This window comes from Mesoplodon densirostris, chromosome 12, assembly GCF_025265405.1.
Source record: "Mesoplodon densirostris isolate mMesDen1 chromosome 12, mMesDen1 primary haplotype, whole genome shotgun sequence".
Lineage (NCBI taxonomy): Eukaryota > Metazoa > Chordata > Mammalia > Artiodactyla > Ziphiidae > Mesoplodon > Mesoplodon densirostris.
This window is the reverse complement of record NC_082672.1, coordinates 44,188,570-44,211,021: the sequence shown is the minus strand read 5'-3', so window position 1 is coordinate 44,211,021 and position 22,452 is coordinate 44,188,570. Positions and strand designations below refer to the sequence as shown.

The following is a 22,452-nucleotide window of genomic DNA, read 5'->3' as shown; positions in this document are numbered from 1 at the left end:
GAGTCACAAAGAGAATGAATGCTAATGTATCGGACTCCAAATTCCTTTCCCCTTTAATGTGGTGCCTCCAGTCAGGAAGATAATGTCATTTGGGAAATTCCAAGAATCTCCTTTTTGTATATCATTGTGTTATTTTCTTCAAACAGAATAAACTTTTTTTAGATATTCTTTTTTTGGGATCTGTCAAATTGCATGCAGAATTTTGTATGTGAGTGTATGTGTATGCTTTTTTTCTTCTGGGGAGAGAATCTATGGCTTACACAAATTTCTTAATGGGAATATAAAAACCAAAATGTTTAGAATCACTATTTTAAAAGATCATTCTCTATATTTACCTATTTTCCTGCCTAGGTTTTTATGACTTGCTTATCACTATTACGTCTCTAAAACATTGTTCTCATGAGGTCAAATTATAATTATCACAGATGGCAATTTAGGATGATAGAAGGTTTTTTTCCCCTGCTCACAACACCACTTTTACTGCATCACATAAGTTTGAGAGGGATTGGCATTAACTCTTTTTTAAACATTTGGTATAACTCTGCATTGCAGCCATCTTGTCCTAGGCTTTTATATGTTGGAAGTGTTTTTATTACTAGTTCAATTTCTTTATTTATTGTGAGTCTTTCAGATTTCTATTTCTGACCAGTAGTACAAAGAACTTACATGTTATTTTGTTAGGCAGAGAGTTTACTTAAAATTAAGGCAAAAAGTTCATTTAGAGCCTTAAATGGTTTGTGTTTTCACTGATCAATTCTGGATAAGTGCCAGATATTCACTTAGTGTCTGTATGACTTACACACAAACACACACACACACACAATCAACCTGGATATCAAGTGCTATTAAAAAATTTTTGTTAAATCCCAGTAATTTTCCTGAATGTTTTTCTTCTGATTATGTGATATAAGTGGGCAGAGTCTTGTTGTGTACAGTTAACCACTATGACTTCCTTTACAAAATGAGTCTGAGGGTGTCTCTGTAAAGAAGGAAGATTCTAAAGTTTAGTATTGTAGAGCTAAGCCCCACGGACTGAGAAAACTCTGAGGCTTTGGGGGTGGGGGGACTGGGTAGAGGAGATTGCAAGATTTGCAAGGTTGTGGGGAGAGGTGGTGGTATAGCCTCAGAACTTTGGGTGCCTGGATGGGTGGATGGCCCCAGCCTGGACCCAGCTTCTGGAGGTACAGCGAAGGAGAAAACCTTTGACAGAGAGGTGGTACCTTTCTCATAATTGGTGCTAAAAAATGGGTAAGGGTCAAATACACTCATAATCTTGGCCACCTAGGCAAGTTAATGCTCTTAGATTGTATTACTCCTCCCCGAAATCCACCCTTCAGCCATCTGTCACCTTGGGTCCCATTTTGTTTTTTCTATGTTATATTTTGATGTAATATAGTTTAATATTAAATTAAACTTCAAGGGTGATTTATCTTTCTAACGCTCCAAATGAGGGTGACAGGTTGCAGGTTGTGGTGAGGCGATGTGAACCGAAGCAGGATTCTTGCCCTTTCTGGAGAGCACTAAGCATATAGATAGCAAGCACAGGGCATTATCTGTCAAAAGAACAGAAGGTGAAAGGAATGAAGGAGTATATGGCAGTCAGGCAACAGAGACCCCAAGTCTATTGACTTCTCCTTCTTAAAGAGAGAACAAGGTATTTTCCACCACATGACTTTCTTGCCATTTTGGATTGGAAATGAAATATGGCGGTTTCTTTCATTTTTCATTTCAACAAACGTCCATTGCACTACTACTAGGTATAAGAGGTGAGGAATCGTCAGGGATGCATTTAAATTACAAACGTGTAGGGAGTGAATGCATCTTTTCCTCCAAGCTCAGGGCCAGATCCTGGAGGGCAGAGAGGCCCGGCATTCTGTGCCCGGGACCAGGGCCCTCTGGACACTCGTGGCATGCGCTGGCGTCTGTCCCAAGTCACTGAGAAGGGCCCTCACCATCCCCTAGGATTACTCCAGGAATAAATCAACCGAGGACATGTTGTGCAAAGACTGAGCGGTGCTCTGGGGTCCTCCTCTCCTGGCCTGGGCCTGCAGAGTCAACGCTGTCCGCGGAAGCATCCTTGTTGTCTCCTTAGAGATGCGGACAGTCGCTTTTCCCCCGAAGATGGCAGTGGAGCTTTCTTGGTTCTTTCTGGGAGCTTTGGGTGTGGAAAGAGTGCTCGGTCCCAGGGCAAGATGAGAGAAAAGGAGGGAAGAGGGGAAAGGAGATGTGGGGAATGGGACTCCATTGCTCCGGCTCGACGAGCGCAGGTGAGGACGTGGGTTCCAAGCTGAGCATCTGCCAGGATGGCAGACAGGTGGAGAGAGGCAGTCCCGCCTCGGCCCACCCAGTTCCCAGGGCGGTCCGAGCTGTACCTGTGCGCGGCCTTCCTTCTCCCCCTCGCCCGAGCCGCAGTCTCCGTCCCCGCCCCAGCGGCCCCGGGTCCCCAGCCCCGCCCCGCCCCGCCCCGCCCCGGCTTCGGGGCTCCGCTGGGAGCCGGTCGTGCGGCGGGTGCCCGAGTCTCCGTGGCCAGGAGGATGGCCAAGGTCCCGGAGCTGGAAGACGCCTTCCTGCAGGTGCAAGCTTCTCCCCAGGTTTCCCCCGAAGTCCGGGAGGAGTGTTGTGTGCAGCTCCTGAGCAAGGGTTTGCTCGTTTTCCCCCGAAGAAAGGGTGTACCTGGCGGCTGAAGCGCAGCCCGGGGGCGCGCTGGGCAGCGGGGAGAAAGGGGACGACCCGGAGCCGCCGGTGGGAGTGAAAGCCGGTGAGTGCTCTGCCCCGTCCCGGGACGTGATTGGGACGCGGATGTAGTTTTTACAGGGCATCTGAGAATAAAGAGAAACAAACCGCAGACGCGCATATATTTCCCCTAGGAAAATGATTGTTAACTAGAAATTAAGTCGAAAGGATTTTGCATAGCTCTCCTCTGAACGCCCCCATAGGCCACCCTGTTTGACGCCAAGATACATTTAGAGGCTAATTAATTGATTGTATATTCTGATTTTCTTTATCATCTTTTCAACTTGCAATCAGAAATGCATTTAAGCAATGGTAATTTTTCCTCTGAAGAAGAGGTTGCGGACAATCAAGACAGCAAAACCAAAGCAACCGATCCACACCTCTCTCAGAAGAAAACCATCACGCAGATTATGAAGGATAAAAAGAAGCAGACTCAGCTCACCCTGCAGTGGTAAGACTCGCCCAAGGATACCCTTAAGCACCTGTTGAATTTTTAAAGTCAGAATATTCATATTTTTTGCTTTTCTCAATTTGCTTCTCCTTCAGACTTTCTTGGAGAAGTTTAAAAAACCGCTTAGAAATTCATCCAAAAAATTTTTCACGGAATATTTGGTATAGAGACATACTCTGGTACAGGTGAAAAATGATCTGCAATAAAAAACCATCACTCTGTTCATTATTGACTAAAACTATAATTTCTTTGAATGTAAGCAATAATGAATTTTTTATTACTTATTTGCTTAACATGCAATCAATTCAGTCCTTATATATTTGTTATTTTTATGTTTATAAAACATGATTCTTAAAAACAACTTAAAAGGAGGAAGGATCTTAACGGTGCCTTTATCCGTAGAGGGCAAATTCAAAATTGTGTATTGGCCATAAGATGAAATGTGTTTGAACTAGAAGACATAGAAAAATCAGTTAAGATGACGCTATTAACTTAAATAAATGTTCAACTACCTTTCACATATGATTTATTACAGTGAAATATCACTAATTGGATTTTGTGGAAAATCTTTTAAAACCAAGAGTTTATCAGTAGGCTCTCTACATATACAGAACATTTTATAATATTCAAAAAGGAAGAGAAATTTAAAGTAAAAACATAATATTAAACTTCCCTATGTAGTGTGAAGAAATAGAACTATAAATTTCCTCCCAAATTCCAAATAAGACACAAATAAGTAAAAATGTCTACTTGCTGATAAGTTACATGATCTGTTTATATGTAAAGTGTGATCTAAATCTTAGAAAAATACAATAGAAAAAACAGTATCTTAAAAAAAACTAGCACATCTTATTTTATTTAAACACTGAATTACAATTTGCATGTAGTAAATTTTGTAATTATATCCTTAACTCTTTCAAATATTTGAAATATAAACTAAATATCTTTCTAAAATTATGGTTTAACTATTGAAGTTGATATCACATTTACTGGTTAAGAATATACTAGAGCAGTAAATAGTTGAGCTAATTATCTGAAATATTTAGGACACAACTATTTTTTTTAGGATAATTGGAGCTAAAAGGTTTTGGCTTCAGATATATTATAAAGGTCTTTTGAATGATCACTTGCATTATTCAGTTCAACTTGAATGAATGGAAACAAACCTGGGTTTTTATTTTATAAATATAAATGCATTACAATTAAAGAAAAAAGTCATACCCCAAATTAACATTATACTTATGTCTAGGATTTTTCAGTATTTTGAAGACAAAAATAATGCCTACACCATCAAAATAGCCAGGTGAAAAAGTGGGCATTATATGCATGTCATTAAAATATAGTTTTAAATAGTTGAATATTTCTCAGTAATTTTCATATTTTTTGAAACTATAAAATGTTGTCATTTTGTTTGAATTCTCCATACTCTCTCTTAAAAAAGTGTTACATAATTTAAAAAAATAGCCTAGGTGAGTTATTTACTTTCTGATAATTTTTTCCTTAAGGTAATAGATTATAGCGGGGATGTTAAACAGTAGAATTGAAAATTAAAGTGAAAAATCTGCCTAACTTCAATTTTCACTGTCAACTAGGTGTTTGGTTTTATGTATGCAAATTTTATTGGGTTTTGATTCATTTTTTTCCTTTGTCATAGAAAAATGGATGTCTGATGCTTTACCTGCTTAGGAAACACGTCTGTAGCTTTTATCTCATGCACCTTGGGAATGTGTTAAATCAGATCTAAAGAGTTTAGAAGAGTTTCACTCAGTTTTAATCTGAATGCATATTCTATATTGCATTGCTCTTGTATAGTAGTAATTATGATTTTACTATACATAAAAAGAGTATAAGTAAATTTTAGCCAATATCATCTACTGAAAGGTTAGAAAAATTGAGAGTAGAATCTACAAGTTCTGATTTCCTGACTGCTGTTCAGATATTTATAACACTTAAATATATGTTATTACATTTATATAAATTGTGTGTAATTGCAATTGCAGGCATCCAAATTAAGTGGAATTACTTCTAAATTTTCAAAGTTTATATAATTATGTTTATAATATGGAGCTGAATTTACATGTCATGTTTGGAGGCATCTATAGAGAATAACAGTATGTTTCTAGCGTACAGGATCTTTTAGGTAATTGTAAGTACTGATTACAGTATAAAGTGTAGAGATAGAAATAGATCGGTACCATTTCGAACTTAAGTGAAGTTAATTTACTCTTATGTATTTTGCAAATAAATGTATCACCATGCTTCCCTAACTATTCAGTGTTTGGAACTAGTTTGTGAATGAAAGTAAGAGATTATAGACATTTGCTAACCTGAAGCGTGGCAACCCTTTAGTGTTGAGAATGTTATGTTTAAAAACCATCACCTTCAATTTCACTATTCGTATTTGATTATCACAGAGCAAAGCGTGATGAACAGGGAAGGCTTACACAGAAGTAAGAGAATGTTTAGTGTTGAGAATGTTATTTTTAAAAACCATCACCTTCAATTTCACTATTCATATTTGATTATCACAGAGCAAAGCGTGTTGAACAGGGAAGACTTATACGGAAGTAAGACCTATTCTTTGGGATGTGGACCAGGCAGGAGTGGTTTTGTGTTAGCCATGGTATTTTAACTGCACTAGCAGGTGTTCATTGGGGTTATTGCTCTTCTAACTTTAATCCTTGTGATCATATTTTTAATATTATCCAGAAAAAAAGAAGTCTACTCATGTCTGCTCAAGAACTCATTTGTATAGAATCTGTATTCAAAAGGAGCATTAAATCAACGTGAGAGGGGAAAGGAAAGAAGAAATAAAGAAAAGGTTTGACCTAATTCTTTGCCCTTTTTCTTAGGCTTGAAGAGAATTACATTGTATGTGAAGGAGTTTGCTTACCACGGTGCATCCTTTATGCTCACTATTTAGATTTCTGCCGGAAAGAGAAACTGGAGCCAGCCTGCGCAGCCACCTTTGGAAAGGTAAATAACACCTATTGGCTATACTACCTTACAACTGAAGTCATGTCAGGAAGACAGTATGGAAACAAACTTATCTGTTCAAATTTTCTTATAGAATATTAAGAAATCTGTTTTGTAAATGAAATCTCTTGGCTGCATTTGGAACTATTATATGTTTAACCTAGATTTTACCTACTATTTGTTTTACCTTGAATTACTATATGCTTTGAATATTAGAACCCTGGCTATTAGAAGAATTTAATGTGACCTTAAAGGAAGCTCTATTTGAGCAATAATATTTCCTTTCAAAGATGGATACATTAAAGAGTATGGTATGGCCTGTATTGAGAAGCAGAATTAAGTGGAGGTGACAGGTATCTTGTTAATGTAATTGGTGACTGTGTTTATTCTATTTCATAAATAGTTCTCCTAATTCTCCATTTGCTCTAAGTATATTTACACTCCAAACTCCAAGATGTTGTGATGGGATTGGTTAAATTTCTCTCATTTAAAAACATTCCTTTTTACCCAATCTGTGTGGTTAGGATGGGAATCTATATAGCTGACATTACTGTACTTACATATGTTGATCTCATTTTAAGAATCAGGAAACAATATCAGTCTCTTGGGAAAGACTTGTTCTTTGAGATTCTTGTCTTGCTCTATTATCTAAAACCAAGGATATCCCAGAAAAATTGTAAGAAGCTTAGATCTCAAATACTGCATCTCTTATAAACTGAAATCCAAATTCTAACCTGTAGAGGGACTCGTTGTCTAGAAAATAATGATTACTATGGTCTGGCTTCCCAGTTTTTTTTTAACTAAAATAATTTATTAATTTATTTTGAAAACCTATTGTTTACAGAAGACAGTGTGATAAAGGCATGGTAATCCAGTGATTTAAGTGCTAGCCTAGACTCTAATTTGTTGCGAGAACTGAAAAGCACTAAACTTCCTCAAAACTCAGTTCACTCATTCTGTAAAATGAGGAGGCTGCATAAGACAACTTCTAATATCCATTTTAGCTTTAATATTTTATTAGTGCCCCTTATGGCAGTCATTCTTAACTGTTTGGGGAGCCATAAAACACCTTGAGAATCTGATAAAAACTACAGAACCAGTCCCCAAGAAATTAACACATATTAATACACAGAGTGTGCCATGGAGCCTTTAGAAGATCATGTATGGATCTCCGAAGATTCAGGTTAAAAACCCTGTTTTATGTAGAAGAGATTTTTGTTCTTTAATCAAATGCTAACTTTTAGCCAATTTAGAGAAAGGAACGTAGAAAAGAAAAAGTTTCAAACACTGCTTTGAAGATCTGGTAAGGCAAAGAAAATTTCCATGTCCTTTCAGGGTTGGAGATAGATACTTAATTGTGGGTAAATCTCTGCAAAGAATTACTATGAAGAAACCTAAATCTTCCCACAAAGCACATACATGAAGTAATAATTGCTTTGGCAGTAACATCAAGCAAGAGCAGATATTGGTATGATCTGCTTTGGACATTGAGAAAAGGGCAGTAGAACAATGTCATCAAAAAAGCACCTCCCTCCCTTTGCTGATGTGTCATTATGTATCAATATGTGTATGATATTATCTTTTCCAGACTAAATATTTACTCAAAGTTCAACATTTGCTTTCTAGAATTAAATGAATATGAGAGGCTTGCAACAGAACCACGCACTTTCTCTAAACTAAAGTAATTGACTTTCTTTTTAGACAATTCGTCAAAAATTTCCCCTCTTGACGACTCGGCGGCTTGGAACAAGAGGCCATTCAAAGTAAGGCATATGGATGAGCACATTTCAGATCTGTACATATGATGCATTGTATATGAGGACTAATGCAATGTGAAACAAGTATTGTCTTTATCAGTGAATAGAACTAGGTATTCTCTTTTTAATAAAGCAGACTTTTACCAACTCTAAGACCTAAAAAGAAAAATAAGTGGATTTTAGAATAATGTTTAAAAAGCAAAACTTACACAGAAAAATCATAATATATTATTTTTTCTGATGAAATAATCTAAATGAATCATTTTTGTAATCTTAAAGACACGACTGAAGGTACCAGTGTCATGAAAGGGAATTACATATGGCCACATAAGTGACCAAATGGAATCCACAACCCTTCCAAAGAGCAAGGCCAAAGCCAGGGGTTGAACATGGTCCAGGTTCTTCCTCTGGTTTTCTTTCCCAGATGATAATTTCTTTATATTCCCCTCTTTTCTCTTCAAGACAAATGCCATGCCCATATGACTCAATGGAAATATAAATATAAAATAAGCAGTCATGAATTCTCTCTCTTGATAACTTTAGCTTTACTTATCTCTTGTGGCAACCTCTGTAGAACCTCCAGTTACAGGTTCATGTTCACCCATTATTTCTTCTGTCCACCGTGTTTTTAGTTGTTCCTTTCCTTCTGTCTACAAACATATCTAGATCTCTTCTGTGTTGATAAAATAAAATTGTCTCAAACCTGCTATACTCTTTGTTATTGCTCTGTTATTTTTCTTCTCTCTGCTATTTCTTGAGAGTAGCTATCTGCTCACTTGCCTTAGCACTGATCACATGCCTCTGTCCTGTCCATTTCTTTACCTGGGCAAAAACTCAATGGCTCGTTTTTACTGTTACTGATCTTCCTAGGCACCTGTCTAGCATTTGAACCTGCTGATAATGTCTTCTTAAAACAAATAAATGCATAAAACTTCCCCTACAGCTTCTCTGTTGCAACACTACCAAGTCCTCTTCCCTCTTCTGCCACTTATTTTCTAGTTTGTCCAGTGTCTCCTTCAGCTCTAACATCCAGTTCAGCATTGTCCAAAGAAATATAATGTGACCACATATTTAAATCAAAAATTTCTAGTAGCCACATTAAAAAAGTAAGATGGAACAGATGAAACTGATTTTACTATGTTTTATTTAATCCAACATATCCAAAACATGATCGTTTAACCATATAATAAAAATTAAATTATTAATGAGATATTTTACATTCTTTCTTTGCTACCAAGTGTTTGAGATCCTGTGTGTATTTTATACCTACAGCACATCACAATTCAGACTAATCACATTTCAGATGCTTAATACCCACATGTAACTTGTGGCTATTCTATTGGCTAGCTCAGTCTTTTGGCTCAGTCACTTGCCAAAAGAATAGATCCTACTTTATTATGAATTCTCTTGAATCTCTCTCTCCATTCTCACTTTCAAAAACTGGCCTTGACTCTGTCTTTTTAGTCCGTTCAATACCATTCTTCCAAACTGACCTTCTGAAGTTCAGATTCAATCATTTCTCAGTCATCCTCAGACATTTTCACCTGCTCATGACAAACTTTTCTCACCTTGACATTCAAGGTCCATTATGATTTAGTCCCAAACCATTTTCTTACCTTATTATCTACTTCTCACTTTTCAGCATGCAGCCTATGCTCTCACCAATTTATTGCCCAGTCCCCTTTGCTTCCCTCTCAACCACCACTGTTTTGTTCATGCTGTCTTCCTCCATGAAAAATGCCCTTTCCCCTAGAAGTGTGTTGAAATCCTATCCATTTAAAAGAATGTCTCCTGAACTTCCTCGTCTTTTGAATCTTTTCTTAGCCTCTTGATGTTTTGTAGGCTTTTCTTTGCACTCTCATAGCAGTTTTTGATACCTACCCTAATGCGAAATTAACTTATCTCCTCCCCTCAAAAGGTGGTATTTTGAGGACAGAGACTTTGTCTCACCCATTTTCATACTATTTCTGTGGTCTGCTACATAATAGATTATCAATTTATATCTATTTAATTGATTCCTATTAATGTTAATAGTATTGTGGCCTGAGAAATGAAATGCCAGATTGAAAAAAGACAAAATTGGCTCATTCCTTCTAACCAAGTCAGCTTTTTTTCAAAGTCGAATCAGTTTAACTGCCTAATTTCTACTGAATAGATTCCTACTGACTTGTGTAGGTAGAGAAAAGATTAGATAGTGTTTGAGATAGATAGATAGTGGAAAAAGAGGCAAAGCAATGCAGAGAAATCCTCTTCACAGGATCTACAAGAGGACAGGCAGGCAGGCTGCAGAGAAAGTCAATTAATCCTAGAAGGAGCCTTTAGGATTAGGGATGAATCATTAACCTTGTCCACTGTGACACAATGAGGCTCCAGTGTGTAGGTTTATGTTGTAACAATATGTAGTGACTTCAGGCAATTTGTTTGGTATCTGAGAACAGATGCCCAAGAGCATAGCATTAACAATTTGAATTTTTTCCTACTTAACTGATGTGCCATTTGCTTTTTATAACTTGCATATTATATTTTTGGTATTTTCATATCATGGGGAAAATTTTTTTCTATATGTAAACTACGTATTTTGAAAGATTTGGCAAGATGTAGAGTTTGTGTATTTTGTCATTGTTAATATTCTGATGTAATTATTCTTAGTGAGATACTTTTCCTGATTTTATTTATTTCCAAGAAATACCCTTAGATTTTTTTATCTTGGAAGATAATATATCAAAAGGCAGAGTTGCCTAGTGGTTAGGAGCATGAGGTTTAAAATTGGACAAATCTGAGCTTTAATCCCATATTCCCATATACAACTAGATGAGCTGTTCAGCTTTTCATCAATAAGATGGATATGCCATTATCTACAGGTTTGGTGTGAGAATTAAATGAAAAAGTATAGGAATGAATGGAGACATTAGTATGCTTTCAACCTCACTATCCTTAACAGTAATGAAATTATTAATAATTATAATAATATAAAATTAATAATATGATACTCACAATGTATCCAAAAATCAGCAATGCATTAAAAGTTATTATTTACTGAGCAGCACACACACACACACAGACACACACACTCTCTAATCCTCACAATGACAATACAAGATTGGAATTACTGTGTTTTACAAAGGAGGAAACTGCAGTTCAAAGATCACTGACTTGCTCAAGGCCACAAAGATACTATAAAATAACAATGTTGGCATTTAGATCAAGGTTTATCTGGCTCTAAAGTTTGTGCTTTGTCAACTGATAAAGCTTCTTCTTTCCTATATCAGTCATATCAACAAAATATTGGTTTTTGGGGGGTTTTTTGCGGTACGCGGGCCTCTCAATGTTGTGGCCTCTCCCGCTCCGAAGCACAGGCTCCGGACGCGCAGGCTCAGTGGTCATGGCTCATGGGCCCAGCCGCTCCGCGGCATGTGGGATCTTCCCGGACCGGGGCACGAACCCATCTCCCCCTGCAACGGCAGGCAGACTCTCAACCACTGTGCCACCAGGGAAGCCCAACAAAATACTGTTTAATTGAACTTTTGAGTTTTTGAGGTATAAATTTTATTTATTTTTTCTTTTTTTTAAACATCTTTATTAGAGTATAATTGCTTTACAATGGTGTGTCAGTTTCTGCTTTATAACAAAGTGAATCAGTTATACATATACATATGTCCCCATATCTCCTCCCTCTTGCGTCTCCCTCCCTCCTACCCTCCCTATCCCACCCCTCCAGGTGGTCACAAAGCACCGAGCTGATCTCCCAGTGCTATGGGGCTGCTTCCCACTAGCTATCTGTTTTACGTTTGGTAGTGTATATATGTCCATGCCACTCTCTCACTTTGTCCCAGCTTACCCTTCCCCCTCCCTGTATCCTCAAGTCCATTCTCTAGTAGATCTGCATCTTTATTCCCGTCTTGCCCCTAGGTTCTTCTGACCATTTTCTTTTTCTTCTTTTTTTTTTTTAGATCCCATATATATGTGTTAGCATACGGTATTTGTTTTTCTCTTTCTGACTTACTTCACTCTGTATGACAGACTCTAGGTCCATCCACCTCACTACAAATAACTCCGTTTCATTCCATTAATCTCCAAAACATACAAGCAACTCATGCAGCTCAATATCAAAAAAACAAACAACCCAATCCAAAAATGGGCAGAAGACCTAAATAGACATTTCTCCAAAAAAGATATACAGGTTGCCAGCAAACACATGAAAGAATGCTCAGCATCACTAATCATTAGAGAAATGCAAATCAAAACTACAATGAGATATCATCTCACACCGGTCAGAATGGCCATCATCAAAAAATCTACAAACAATAAATGCTGGAGAGAGTGTGGAGAAAAGGGAACCCTCTTGCACTGTTGGTGGGAATGTAAATTGATACAGCCACTATGGAGAACAGTATGGAGGTTCTTTATTTATTTTTTCTGATCTAACAGTTTTAAATGTTAATTAATATATTAGATTCTTCTTCAGAGAGCTAACCACATTTCTCAAGCATCAATCATAAGGCATTTTAAATTATTTTATATTTGTGTAGAGATATTTATGTTTTCTATAAAAGCAAATTTGTAGCACAAACACAGTTTTGCTTTCTGCTTTTAATTTTTGTCCAAAATGTTCTCTGTGTTGGTATATTATCTTCACAATCATCATTTCTATTGGATGTTTAATATTTAAAAAATTTACATTTGATGAAAAACATTTTTATGTATATGGAAATATGAACAATTGATGATGTAGAAATATAAATGAAGAAGTAAGCATATTTTGGAGAAACAGGAATTTATAATTTCTCCCAATTTTACTAGTAGTTTTGTAAAACCTTGTATTGTCATAGTTCCCCAAACATACTATCACTAAATATCTATTGAATTATTTCTAATATATGAATAAATTTGGTATTAATTAATTTATAAATAAATAATAAGCTCTGCGCTCCATCCCTTCATTTTCTCTTACCATCCCCTCCCTGCCAAGAAAACCAACAATCCCAATGGCAGATTCTGCACGTTCTGAAAACCAAGATAAAAACTGACTTTGCTTTTGTGTTTTTCTTTTCTTCTCTTTGACTTACCACCAATACTAATAATATATCCTGATTTTCTTCCTGTGCAAAATTTAAAAAAATAATAATTTTATTTATTTATTTTTAAATTTTTGGCTGTGTTGGGTCTTCGTTGCTCTGTGCAGGCTTTCTCTAGTTGCATCGCGGGGGCCATTGCAGTGCTTGGGCTTCTCATTGTTGTGGCTTTTCTTTGTTGTGGAGCAAGGGCTCTAGGCTCTAGGGCTTCAGTAGTTGTGGCACCTGGGCTCAGTAGTTGTGGCTCACGGGCTGTAGAGCACAGGCTCTGTAGTTGTGGTGCATGGGCTTAGTTGCTCTGCGGCACATGGGATCTTTCCAGATCAGGGCTCGAACCCGTGTCCCCTGCATTGGCAGGCAGATTCTTAACCACTGCGCCACCAGGGAAGTCCCAAATTTTTTAAATTTAGATTTTGAATAAATATAAATGAATCAAAATTCTATAGGTACAAAGAGTATCTAATGAAAGGTAATTCTTGCCTATTTTATGTTATGAATGTATTATAGCAAGGATAATCAATCCATTCATATTTATACTGATGACAAAGCATGGTGCCAAAGAGTTTTTGAGGTGCAAACAATAGTAAGATAGGGTACATGCTTTCAAAAAATTTTCACTATTAATATTCATTTATTTAGTAAACATTTTACGTCTGTCCTGGTGCTGACTAGGCCCTAAAGATATAATGATTAGCAAAAGAGGCCATGTCCCACCCTTGCTCAAAATGGCTCAGCAGGGTAAGGGAGAACACAGTTGAGCCCACCGATTAGATTTCATGAGATTTCATGCACACAGTAAACTGTTTGATTTGAAGTTACATTTTAATTTCTTGTAGACTTTGATCAGTCACATCTTGGTTTTCAGACATGACGGATAAAAGCTATTATCTTATTTATTAGTAGTGATTTAGTGGGTTAATAAAACTGATATGGCAGCTGCTCTTATCATAGTAAGTTATTGCAACTCCCTGAACAACTTAATCCCATCATTTCCTTATCAGTTATCATTTGTATAATGTAAACTAACATCAGGGCTACTAGCTCAGTGGGAACATATGTTTCAGGAATTCTATATAATGACAAAATGGAAAAGAAGAAATATAGGTGCAGGTATAAATTGATCAGCAAATGAAGAAAAGTATTAGACACAAGGTAAATACTTTAGTACTAAAAAGAGGAGTAATAATTTCATTTGTCCTATTAAAATATAACACATTCACTGTAAAATGTGGGCATAAAAATTAATTAATTATTCTTCTTTATTCCTAAAATGTAAATGATATCTGTCACTTGATACAAGGCTAAGGACTGTTGATGCTAATGAATGAAGACAATTTTGTTAGATAATCACAAAGACTACTTGTATTATGCAAACATTTTCTTAGAGAAATCAGCTAATCATATCTAGGATTTTTAAGCAGTTATCATATATCTTTTAAAATAAAAATCATATAGGGAGAAAGAACTGTGAAATATTTGGGAATCTTTATTCAGAGTAACCTACAGGATAGGCATTAGCTATTGGTATATAAATTTTAAAACCTAGTTAGCCCACAGTGAGGCAAATGTCACTTTTTATTCAACATTTACCTGTATATATTCTTGTTATGCTAGAATATTTCTGGCAAATATTTCCTAGCAAGATTTATTTTAGGGTAATATATTAACAACAAAATAGTGATATAAAATGTTGCAAGTGAGATGAAAAATCCATGTAAACTGTGTATGAAATTACTCTCCCCGGTTTTATGAGGTTTATCTTCAGCTGTTAGGAAGACAGAGAGCTGCTCATTTATTATCTCTTCTCAAAGACACTAAATCATCACTCAGACGATAACATGTTCCTAGTTAGACTAAAAGGAAGATTAAAGGGGAAGATTATTATATTGGCTCCAGAAGAAACTGGATATGAAATGTGCTAAAGCATTATACAATGGTCATTGCAAAATATTGAGATTTGTATTTCTAGCAATTTCTATTCTTTCCACCTAAATACGATGATTGCATGTCCTTTTTTTTTTTTTTTTTTTTTTTTGCTGTACGCGGGCCTCTCACTGCTGTGGCCTCTCCCGTTGCGGAGCACAGGCTCCAGACACACAGGCTCCGCGGCCATGGCTCGCGGGCCCAGCCGCTCCGCGGCATGTGGGATCCTCCGGGATCGGGGCACGAACCCGTGTCCCCTGCATCGGCAGGCGGACTCTCAACCACTGCGCCACCAGGGAAGCCCTGCATGTCCTTTATATGCATTGTTTAGGGATACAACTTTTGTTCAATGCCAATATTTTACCAGTAACCTGGAAAGGCACAGTCCTAGGAAGCAGTTATTGAAAACAACTGGGCTTTAAGAGAATTTGTGTTTTATCAGTTTCCAGATTTCTAGCAGAACACATTGACTGGTCCAATAAATAAGGATTTTTCTTTACAGTAATTTCTAAGGGGGAACACAATGAAGGGGAAGATGAAATTCCCTTCCTCCAAATCTTATAGGTTAGTAGGGGAGGTAAGCCATGTATACATATACCATTAGCAGAAGATGCAAAGCTCCATGGGATAACTGACCAAGAGAGGAGTTCAAAGGACAGAGAAATTAATTTTGCCTAAGAGACCAGGTAAAGCTTCATGTGTTGAAGCTGTGCCTTGAGGCACGGATAAGAAATGGGGACATGCAGGAAGAAGGGCATTCCCAATGAAGAGCTCAAAAAGGAAAGGCACAAAGTGAGGAAAGCACGCGTTATTTGTGGAGGGCAAGTAACTCTGATAGAAATAGATAAGTTTATACAGTACTAGTGGTAGAGTTAAAGGAATTAGTAGATTTCCTTACATCACATTAGACAAGAGGCTTTTTAATCTCTACCAGATTTTAAATTGTGCTATGTTTAAGTATATGATACTATATGCATGCCCTTTATTAAAAATTCCTGCTTATAAAATTTTCTTTATGACACATTGTTATTTTTAACTTTTTTCATATTATAAATTTATTTAGTCAACAAATGTTTATTGAGTTCCTATTATAGGGAGCTTATATTCTAGAGGGAGTCTGTTTATATATGGAATTTCAAATATGAAACATTCAGATCAATGGTATAGTTCTTAATGATTCAAGTTAGTTATCAATTCTTAAAGATTCATGCTGAAGTTGAAGAGAGAGTGTATATGCTGAGTGCAATCATATTCAAACTATATTTCATTTAAGAACTTCTAATTATAAATAAAACTGAGATACAAAATTACATATACATACATATTTTGCATCTTGAGTATCGTCTGTTGAAACAAAGAGTGCTCTGTGGAGCTTTGGGTTTGAATTTTGTCTTCAAACCCATAACTTTTCACATATTTTTTCCAAACAAATCACATAAACTTTTTTGAACTTTGCTTTGAAATGGAGATATTACTTCACTTGCAGTCTGCTGTGGAAATTTGAGATGAAGTATACATAAAGTTTTTTAGATGTAATAGTTGCTCAATAAATGGTAACTATTTATATTAGGACCTACTATCACCTGCTTCAATTTTAGCACATATTAATTTTGTATTGCAGTTCTTTCTTTGCATGCTTTTTTCCCCCACAAGACTATCAACTCCTCCAGGGCAGAAACCCTCATCTGTCTCTTTTTGAATCCTCAGCACGTAGCACACAATAAGCATTAAGTACATGTTTGAAGGAAAGAGTTCACTTTTTCACTCGTTCCCTGTGGGCCAGTGTAATTATAAGATTGTATTGATATAACATGCTCAGCTACATCAACATGTCTAAATTATGAGGCATTGCTAATGAGAAAAGGACATGCTGCTTCTCATTTGTAGAGTGGAATGTAGCTGACCAAGTTACCTTCCTTGGGTGTCAATGTGTGTCTGGTTGATGGTGTCATTTACATTTGACCTACGAATAAAATACATTACTTAAAAGATTTTTTTTTTAGATGTAAAATCTTGACTCTAAATGTTAGTGGAGGTATTAAGTACTTCTATTTTTTTTTTTTTTTTTTGCGGTATGCGGGCCTCTCACTGCTGTGGCCTCCCCCGTTGCGGAGCACAGGCTCCGGACGCGCAGGCTCCGGACGCGCAGGCCCAGCGGCCACGGCCCACGGGCCCAGCCGCTCCGCGGCACATGGGATCCTCCCAGACCGGGGCACGAACCCGTATCCCCTGCATCGGCAGGCGGACTCCCAACCACTTGCGCCACCAGGGAGGCCCGAGTACTTCTATTTTTAAAGATATTCTGCCCTAATGATTAGAAAGGAGGAAGCAAAATAATACAGTTGTTTTACAAAAATAAGGAACAAATGAATTGTAATAAAAATATCCTTTCCTTAAATATCCTAAGTAAGTAGTACAGATCCATGTTACTCAGCATTTATTGGGTCCTAAAGGATGTTGCCGTTTTTACAAAAAGTGTTCATCAAGTGATTTTTTTAAAATGGAAGTAAAATTTGCCTCAGGGCTGCTCAGTGTGGTCACTGTTCTGTGACTGGCAGGCAGTCTGGCTCAGGAAACCATGGACTAGGGTGGAATTCAGAAGCATATATGTTCCTGGCTCGATTATCCATGTCAGTTTTTAATCATTGTATTGACAGCTCTCACAGTGGTCAGGATTAGTGTGCCATCTAATATTTGTTGAACTCATGGTTATCCTTTTGATTTATCTTGTGATTTTTGTCTACCACCGTGAAGGCAATGTAGTTTCTTCTCAATCTGCATGGCAAACCACTTTACCATGGTATAATATTATTTACATGTTGAGACAAGGATTATAGATGAGAAACAAGAAGATCAAAGTTATAGTAAAAGAAGATTTATCAACTTTTAAAGCAATGCTTAACATGTATTGCTTTAGCAAGTGGCTAGAATGAAGTTATTTAAACTGTAGCATCCATAGAACAAACAGCAAGCTTTGCAAAAGACCATGAAATTGCAATATATTTCCATTGTAATAGATTCTCTTGTTCTCAAGCATCTCTTGCTTTATTTCTTCTAATACAAAGACATTTTCTTTGGTATATTAGTTCTAAAATCTAATAAAGAAAAATAGTTATACTTATTTCAGACTCATGTTCACTCACTAATCCTAATAGGCTTGGCTGAATATCATCTAAATCTGTTCATTTGTTATGGTTTTAGGTATTTACCTTATCAATTTCTATTAATATAGCTGCTTTTTGTAATGTCCTTTGCTTAAGTTTCATATTTCCTTCATTTCTCCCTTTGTTCCAATATACTGTAGAGGTTCTTTTCCCTTATCTACTGGAGGAGTATTTTCTTACTGTAAAAATGGAGTTTCTTCTGTTCAGGTTAACAGACTGCTATTGTCCTTCTACCAAAACTGAGGATTTGAAAACTTGTTCCCAGTCTGCCACACTCATAAAATACCTTCACTACCGTGATCACCCTCCATTACTGTTTCTCAAACATAACAGCCCTTTCTGAAACATTTCTTATTATAATATGTGTAATTTTTTCATATTTAAAAACTCTTTCTTCTCCATCTCAAATGGCCCAGGGTCATTAGAGGCAACTTGTCTGCCCTTAGAACCTAATGGGAGAGGAGCCATCTCTGGGACTCATACTTATAGAGGGCTCTGTTCCTCCCCTCCTCCAGCTGATCTCCTTCCCAGGAGACAAGGAGTCCATTGCCTGAGTGAATGTGTCCCCCGAGACTGCATCCCCCTTCAAGCTCACATTTCAGGTCTGTGGGGCCCAAGAATTTCGAACAGTCTCAGGCCTGCCTCCTGGGCCGAAGTGGGCCTCTTCCCTCATCCATCCTCAGGAGACATAGACCAGATGGGTGCCTCCCCCAGGGGGCAGCTGTCTGGGGTGTGTGTGAGAGTGGATCTTGGACATGGAGGCTGGAGTGTTCTCAAGAGGCCCCTCACAGTGAACAAAGCAGCAGAGGCTGGGGAGATAAGGGAGCTGGGGGGCGGCCCTCCTCCCACCACCATGTTTCCTCACGGAACTCCAGGAGTCTAGGCATTCTAAGCTCAGAATTACCTACTAGATCATTATGGAGGTACATTGTCGAGATAGGAGGACAGGGACATTTTATTTCACAATGTGTTCGCTTGATTTATATATTTTAAGTAATTAGGCGTAAGGTACGTGGGCCTCCATTTGTGTACTCTCGTCCTGAGCCTTGAAAACATTTAGGGGTAGAGAAGTCCCTTCTTTTTTTTTTTTTTTTTTTTTGCGGTACAGTATGCGGGCCTCTCACTGTTATGGCCTCTCCCGTTGCGGAGTACAGGCTCCGGACGCGCAGGCTCAGCAGCCATGGCTCACGGGCCCAGCCACTCCGCGGCATGTGGGATCTTCCCGAACCGAGCACGAACATGTGTTCCCTGCATCGGCAGGCAGACTCTCAACCACTGCGCCACCAGGGAAGCCCCCAAGTCCCTTCTTTATTACTGAGGTCAGCAAAGGGACCTTGAAGCATAGATCCTTCATTGTCCTGTCCACTTTAAACTCAGATGGTGATGCTAAGAAATAAAGTTTTAACTATGGTTACACTGAAGTCTACTGGAAACCCCCTTATTCTTTTATTTCATTCCTTCCCTGATCTTAGATGAATGCAGATTGAAATGGTAAATAACCAGATAGGTAATGGTGCTGCGTGGTGCACAGAGAGGGGAAAGAAGCGTAAAGGCAGAAATTAGCAGGCTTTGGTCACCCTCACTAAATACCCAGTCTGACTAGCGGTTGTGTCACATGTGTAGCATTTGTACTTGGCCGTGGAGTAAGTCTGGGGTCTGCAGTTTTGGAGAATGAGGTACAACTTGAGAGATGCTACATTTGCCTGTGGCTCAGGATCCATAGATACGTTTATAACAAATTATTCATAACTATTACAGTCCATGTTTCATATTTCCATTGATTCATCACAGAGATGTTTTTTTCCCCATTGTTGCACAAAAGTTTGAAGTGAAAATGACAGTGACTTGGGCTTCTCATTCCTCATGAGGAAAATAACTTTCAAAGGGTCAGATGCTTCGTACATATTCCGATGCATGACATCAACGTCTTTCCCACACATAATGTTATACTCTTTTCTCCATTCAATAGATGTACTACAAAGAAAACCCACCATTTTCTTATTCAGTTGACCACATGCAAATTGAACCAAACAGTCTGCAGATAGATATGCTTGATATACTTAGAGCCAATGTCTACATTTACAAATTTAAGTGCCTGAAGTTAAATGCCTGCAATTATAATTTTTTTTTGTTTTGGTTTTTGAAACCTAATTTTTTAGAGGTTTGAGGGGGATTAGCAGTAGGCAATTCTCCTGTCTTTTTCAAGCTTGGAGCCAGAAATATGACCATAAGTAGAATTAGTTACCATTAAAGAAGGATTAAACACATTAAGATGTTACTTAATCAGGAAAAAATCAGGAAAGGAAGATGAAACCAAGAGGTCGCAGTTCTTACTTGCGGTTTACTTCAATTCTACTTTAGTCTCTTTTTTCCCCTTCAAAAAACTACATTAATGCAGAGCTGGTTCCTATTCTTGCTCTAGGTATCATTATTATGGGATTGGCATAAAAGAGAGCAGTGCATATTACCACTCCGTTTATTCTGGAAAAGGCCTGACAAGGTAGAGTTCCACTATCTTCAAGATAAGTTCTGTATGTCTTTAAATATGTATAATATTTATTGAATAAAATGACTTACTAATTTTGCTTATTGAGATATTTTCTTTTAAGCATCAAACCTTAATTTTAACTTTGTATGGGCATTTATTTACAATGACTGGGCAATTAATATACTTTGCAATCATTAATAAGAAACTAATGGTGAACCAGGGATCCCAAAGAGATGTAAAAGAGAAATCAGGGAAGCAGAATTGCTTTCAAATTAATATTTACTTATAAGGCTGAATCTGTTTTCAAGCTAGATTCAACAAAATAAAGGCAGAAAATGTAATTTTTTTTCCTAAGAGGTAACTTGTTTTAAGGATCTATGTACTTGACCAGTATCTTACAAAGATGAAAGGTTTATTATAATCATCTCTAATCACATATATTTTGATATACCAGCTTACCTTAGTAAGATAAAGCTACTGACCTAAGCTACTGAGTCTCTGTGAAAGAAAAAAACACAAATGAATATAAAGAACATATTGCTCTAATCTGTCATCAACTATCAGGCGGAGGTTATTGACAAGTAAGGGGACACCTAATGAAACCAGTGATAATATGCAATTATTATTTTTAAAAATACTGGAGCTCCAAATGATTAAATCTGCATCTGAGATTGCTTTATGGCACGATTTCCCAAGAACTGCTCTCAAAAGAATGAATTAGTTTTAAAAGTAAGGTATCTTGTGAAAAAAAAATAATTTTAGTCACCCTAGTCATACTAAGATGAACTCAGATATTACAAAGAACATAACGGCAGCTTACTAACCACTACTCACTGTGAAGTGAAAATACAGGCCAGAACGCACACATATTTAATATCAAGTGTGCTTTGATTGCCTCAGATCTTACCTGACTTCCCTAAATATCCTTTATTTAACTTTCCCGTAATAGACTTATTTTATTAGTAAGTTGAGAAAGATGCTTGGGTCCCTTTGAAAATCAAACAAATTTCTCCAGATTTATTTCACTGATCGTGATATAAGGTTACTACTTTTGTAGGTCCTTTGCATTTCCTTGATAGATATAACTGTATATTTTTAACTAATGAAAAATGTTCTGATTTTTAAGGTTTTCTGGAAGCAAGCTGAAGAATGAGGTAAGAACTAGTTTCATTTCTATTTTACATCTGTTTAACAATAGGAGTTATTCATCCTTATTGGCAAATATAGACATAAATGTCCTTTATTGAGTCCCTTGAATGGCTGAGGACTTTAGACAGAGCTAAGTTAGATTTGGTGGCAACTAATGATTCTTTACATGGACCTACTGAACCACCTGCAATTACCCTAGGAGGGGTAATTTTTCAAATACCCTTACCTAATATCAGATACTGAAAAGATTATTTAAAAAAAGACCACTATTGATCCAAGAAATTTTTATTTAAATATAAACAGAAAGCCTACAGCTGAGGATATGGAAAGAATTAGTATTTGGCATATACCTATCTAGACAAAACGTTTGCTAGTTATCAAGAAACCCAAATGTTATGCCTGATTGTTTCACTGTGTGTGTGTGTGTGTGTGTGTGTGTGTGTGTGTGTGTCAGTCAGTTTGCTGATCTCTTCTGCACTGGGGGTGGAGATGGGGATGGCAGGGCTGGGAACTAAGGAGAAAGGGTCCACCACGTGCACAGCACACACTTTCTCCCTAGACTATCCTCCTCCTTCTCACTCCCAGCCAAAGAACAGATCAGCAAACTGACTTTATCTAAATGAGTTAAACTACCATTAGGGACTGAATGGCTAATTAGGCACATGATAAGGCCTTCATTATCCTCAAGTTCACTAATCATTAAAGGAGGTGCCACAGAACTGAGGGCACATGATAATGT

At 37.2% G+C, this 22,452-nt stretch overlaps 1 protein-coding gene across 1 annotated transcript in view; it reads left to right on the top strand.

Moving 5' to 3' along the window:
• The first annotated feature begins 2,534 nt into the window (after window positions 1-2,534).
• Window positions 2,535-22,452, top strand: part of RFX6 (regulatory factor X6) — a 56,730-nt gene continuing 36,812 nt past the window's right edge. The window contains 7 exon segments of the mRNA XM_060115256.1: window positions 2,535-2,654; window positions 2,656-2,758; window positions 3,028-3,184; window positions 6,037-6,160; window positions 7,862-7,923; window positions 20,499-20,576; window positions 21,691-21,718. Coding sequence (XP_059971239.1) covers window positions 2,535-2,654; window positions 2,656-2,758; window positions 3,028-3,184; window positions 6,037-6,160; window positions 7,862-7,923; window positions 20,499-20,576; window positions 21,691-21,718 — 672 coding nt within the window.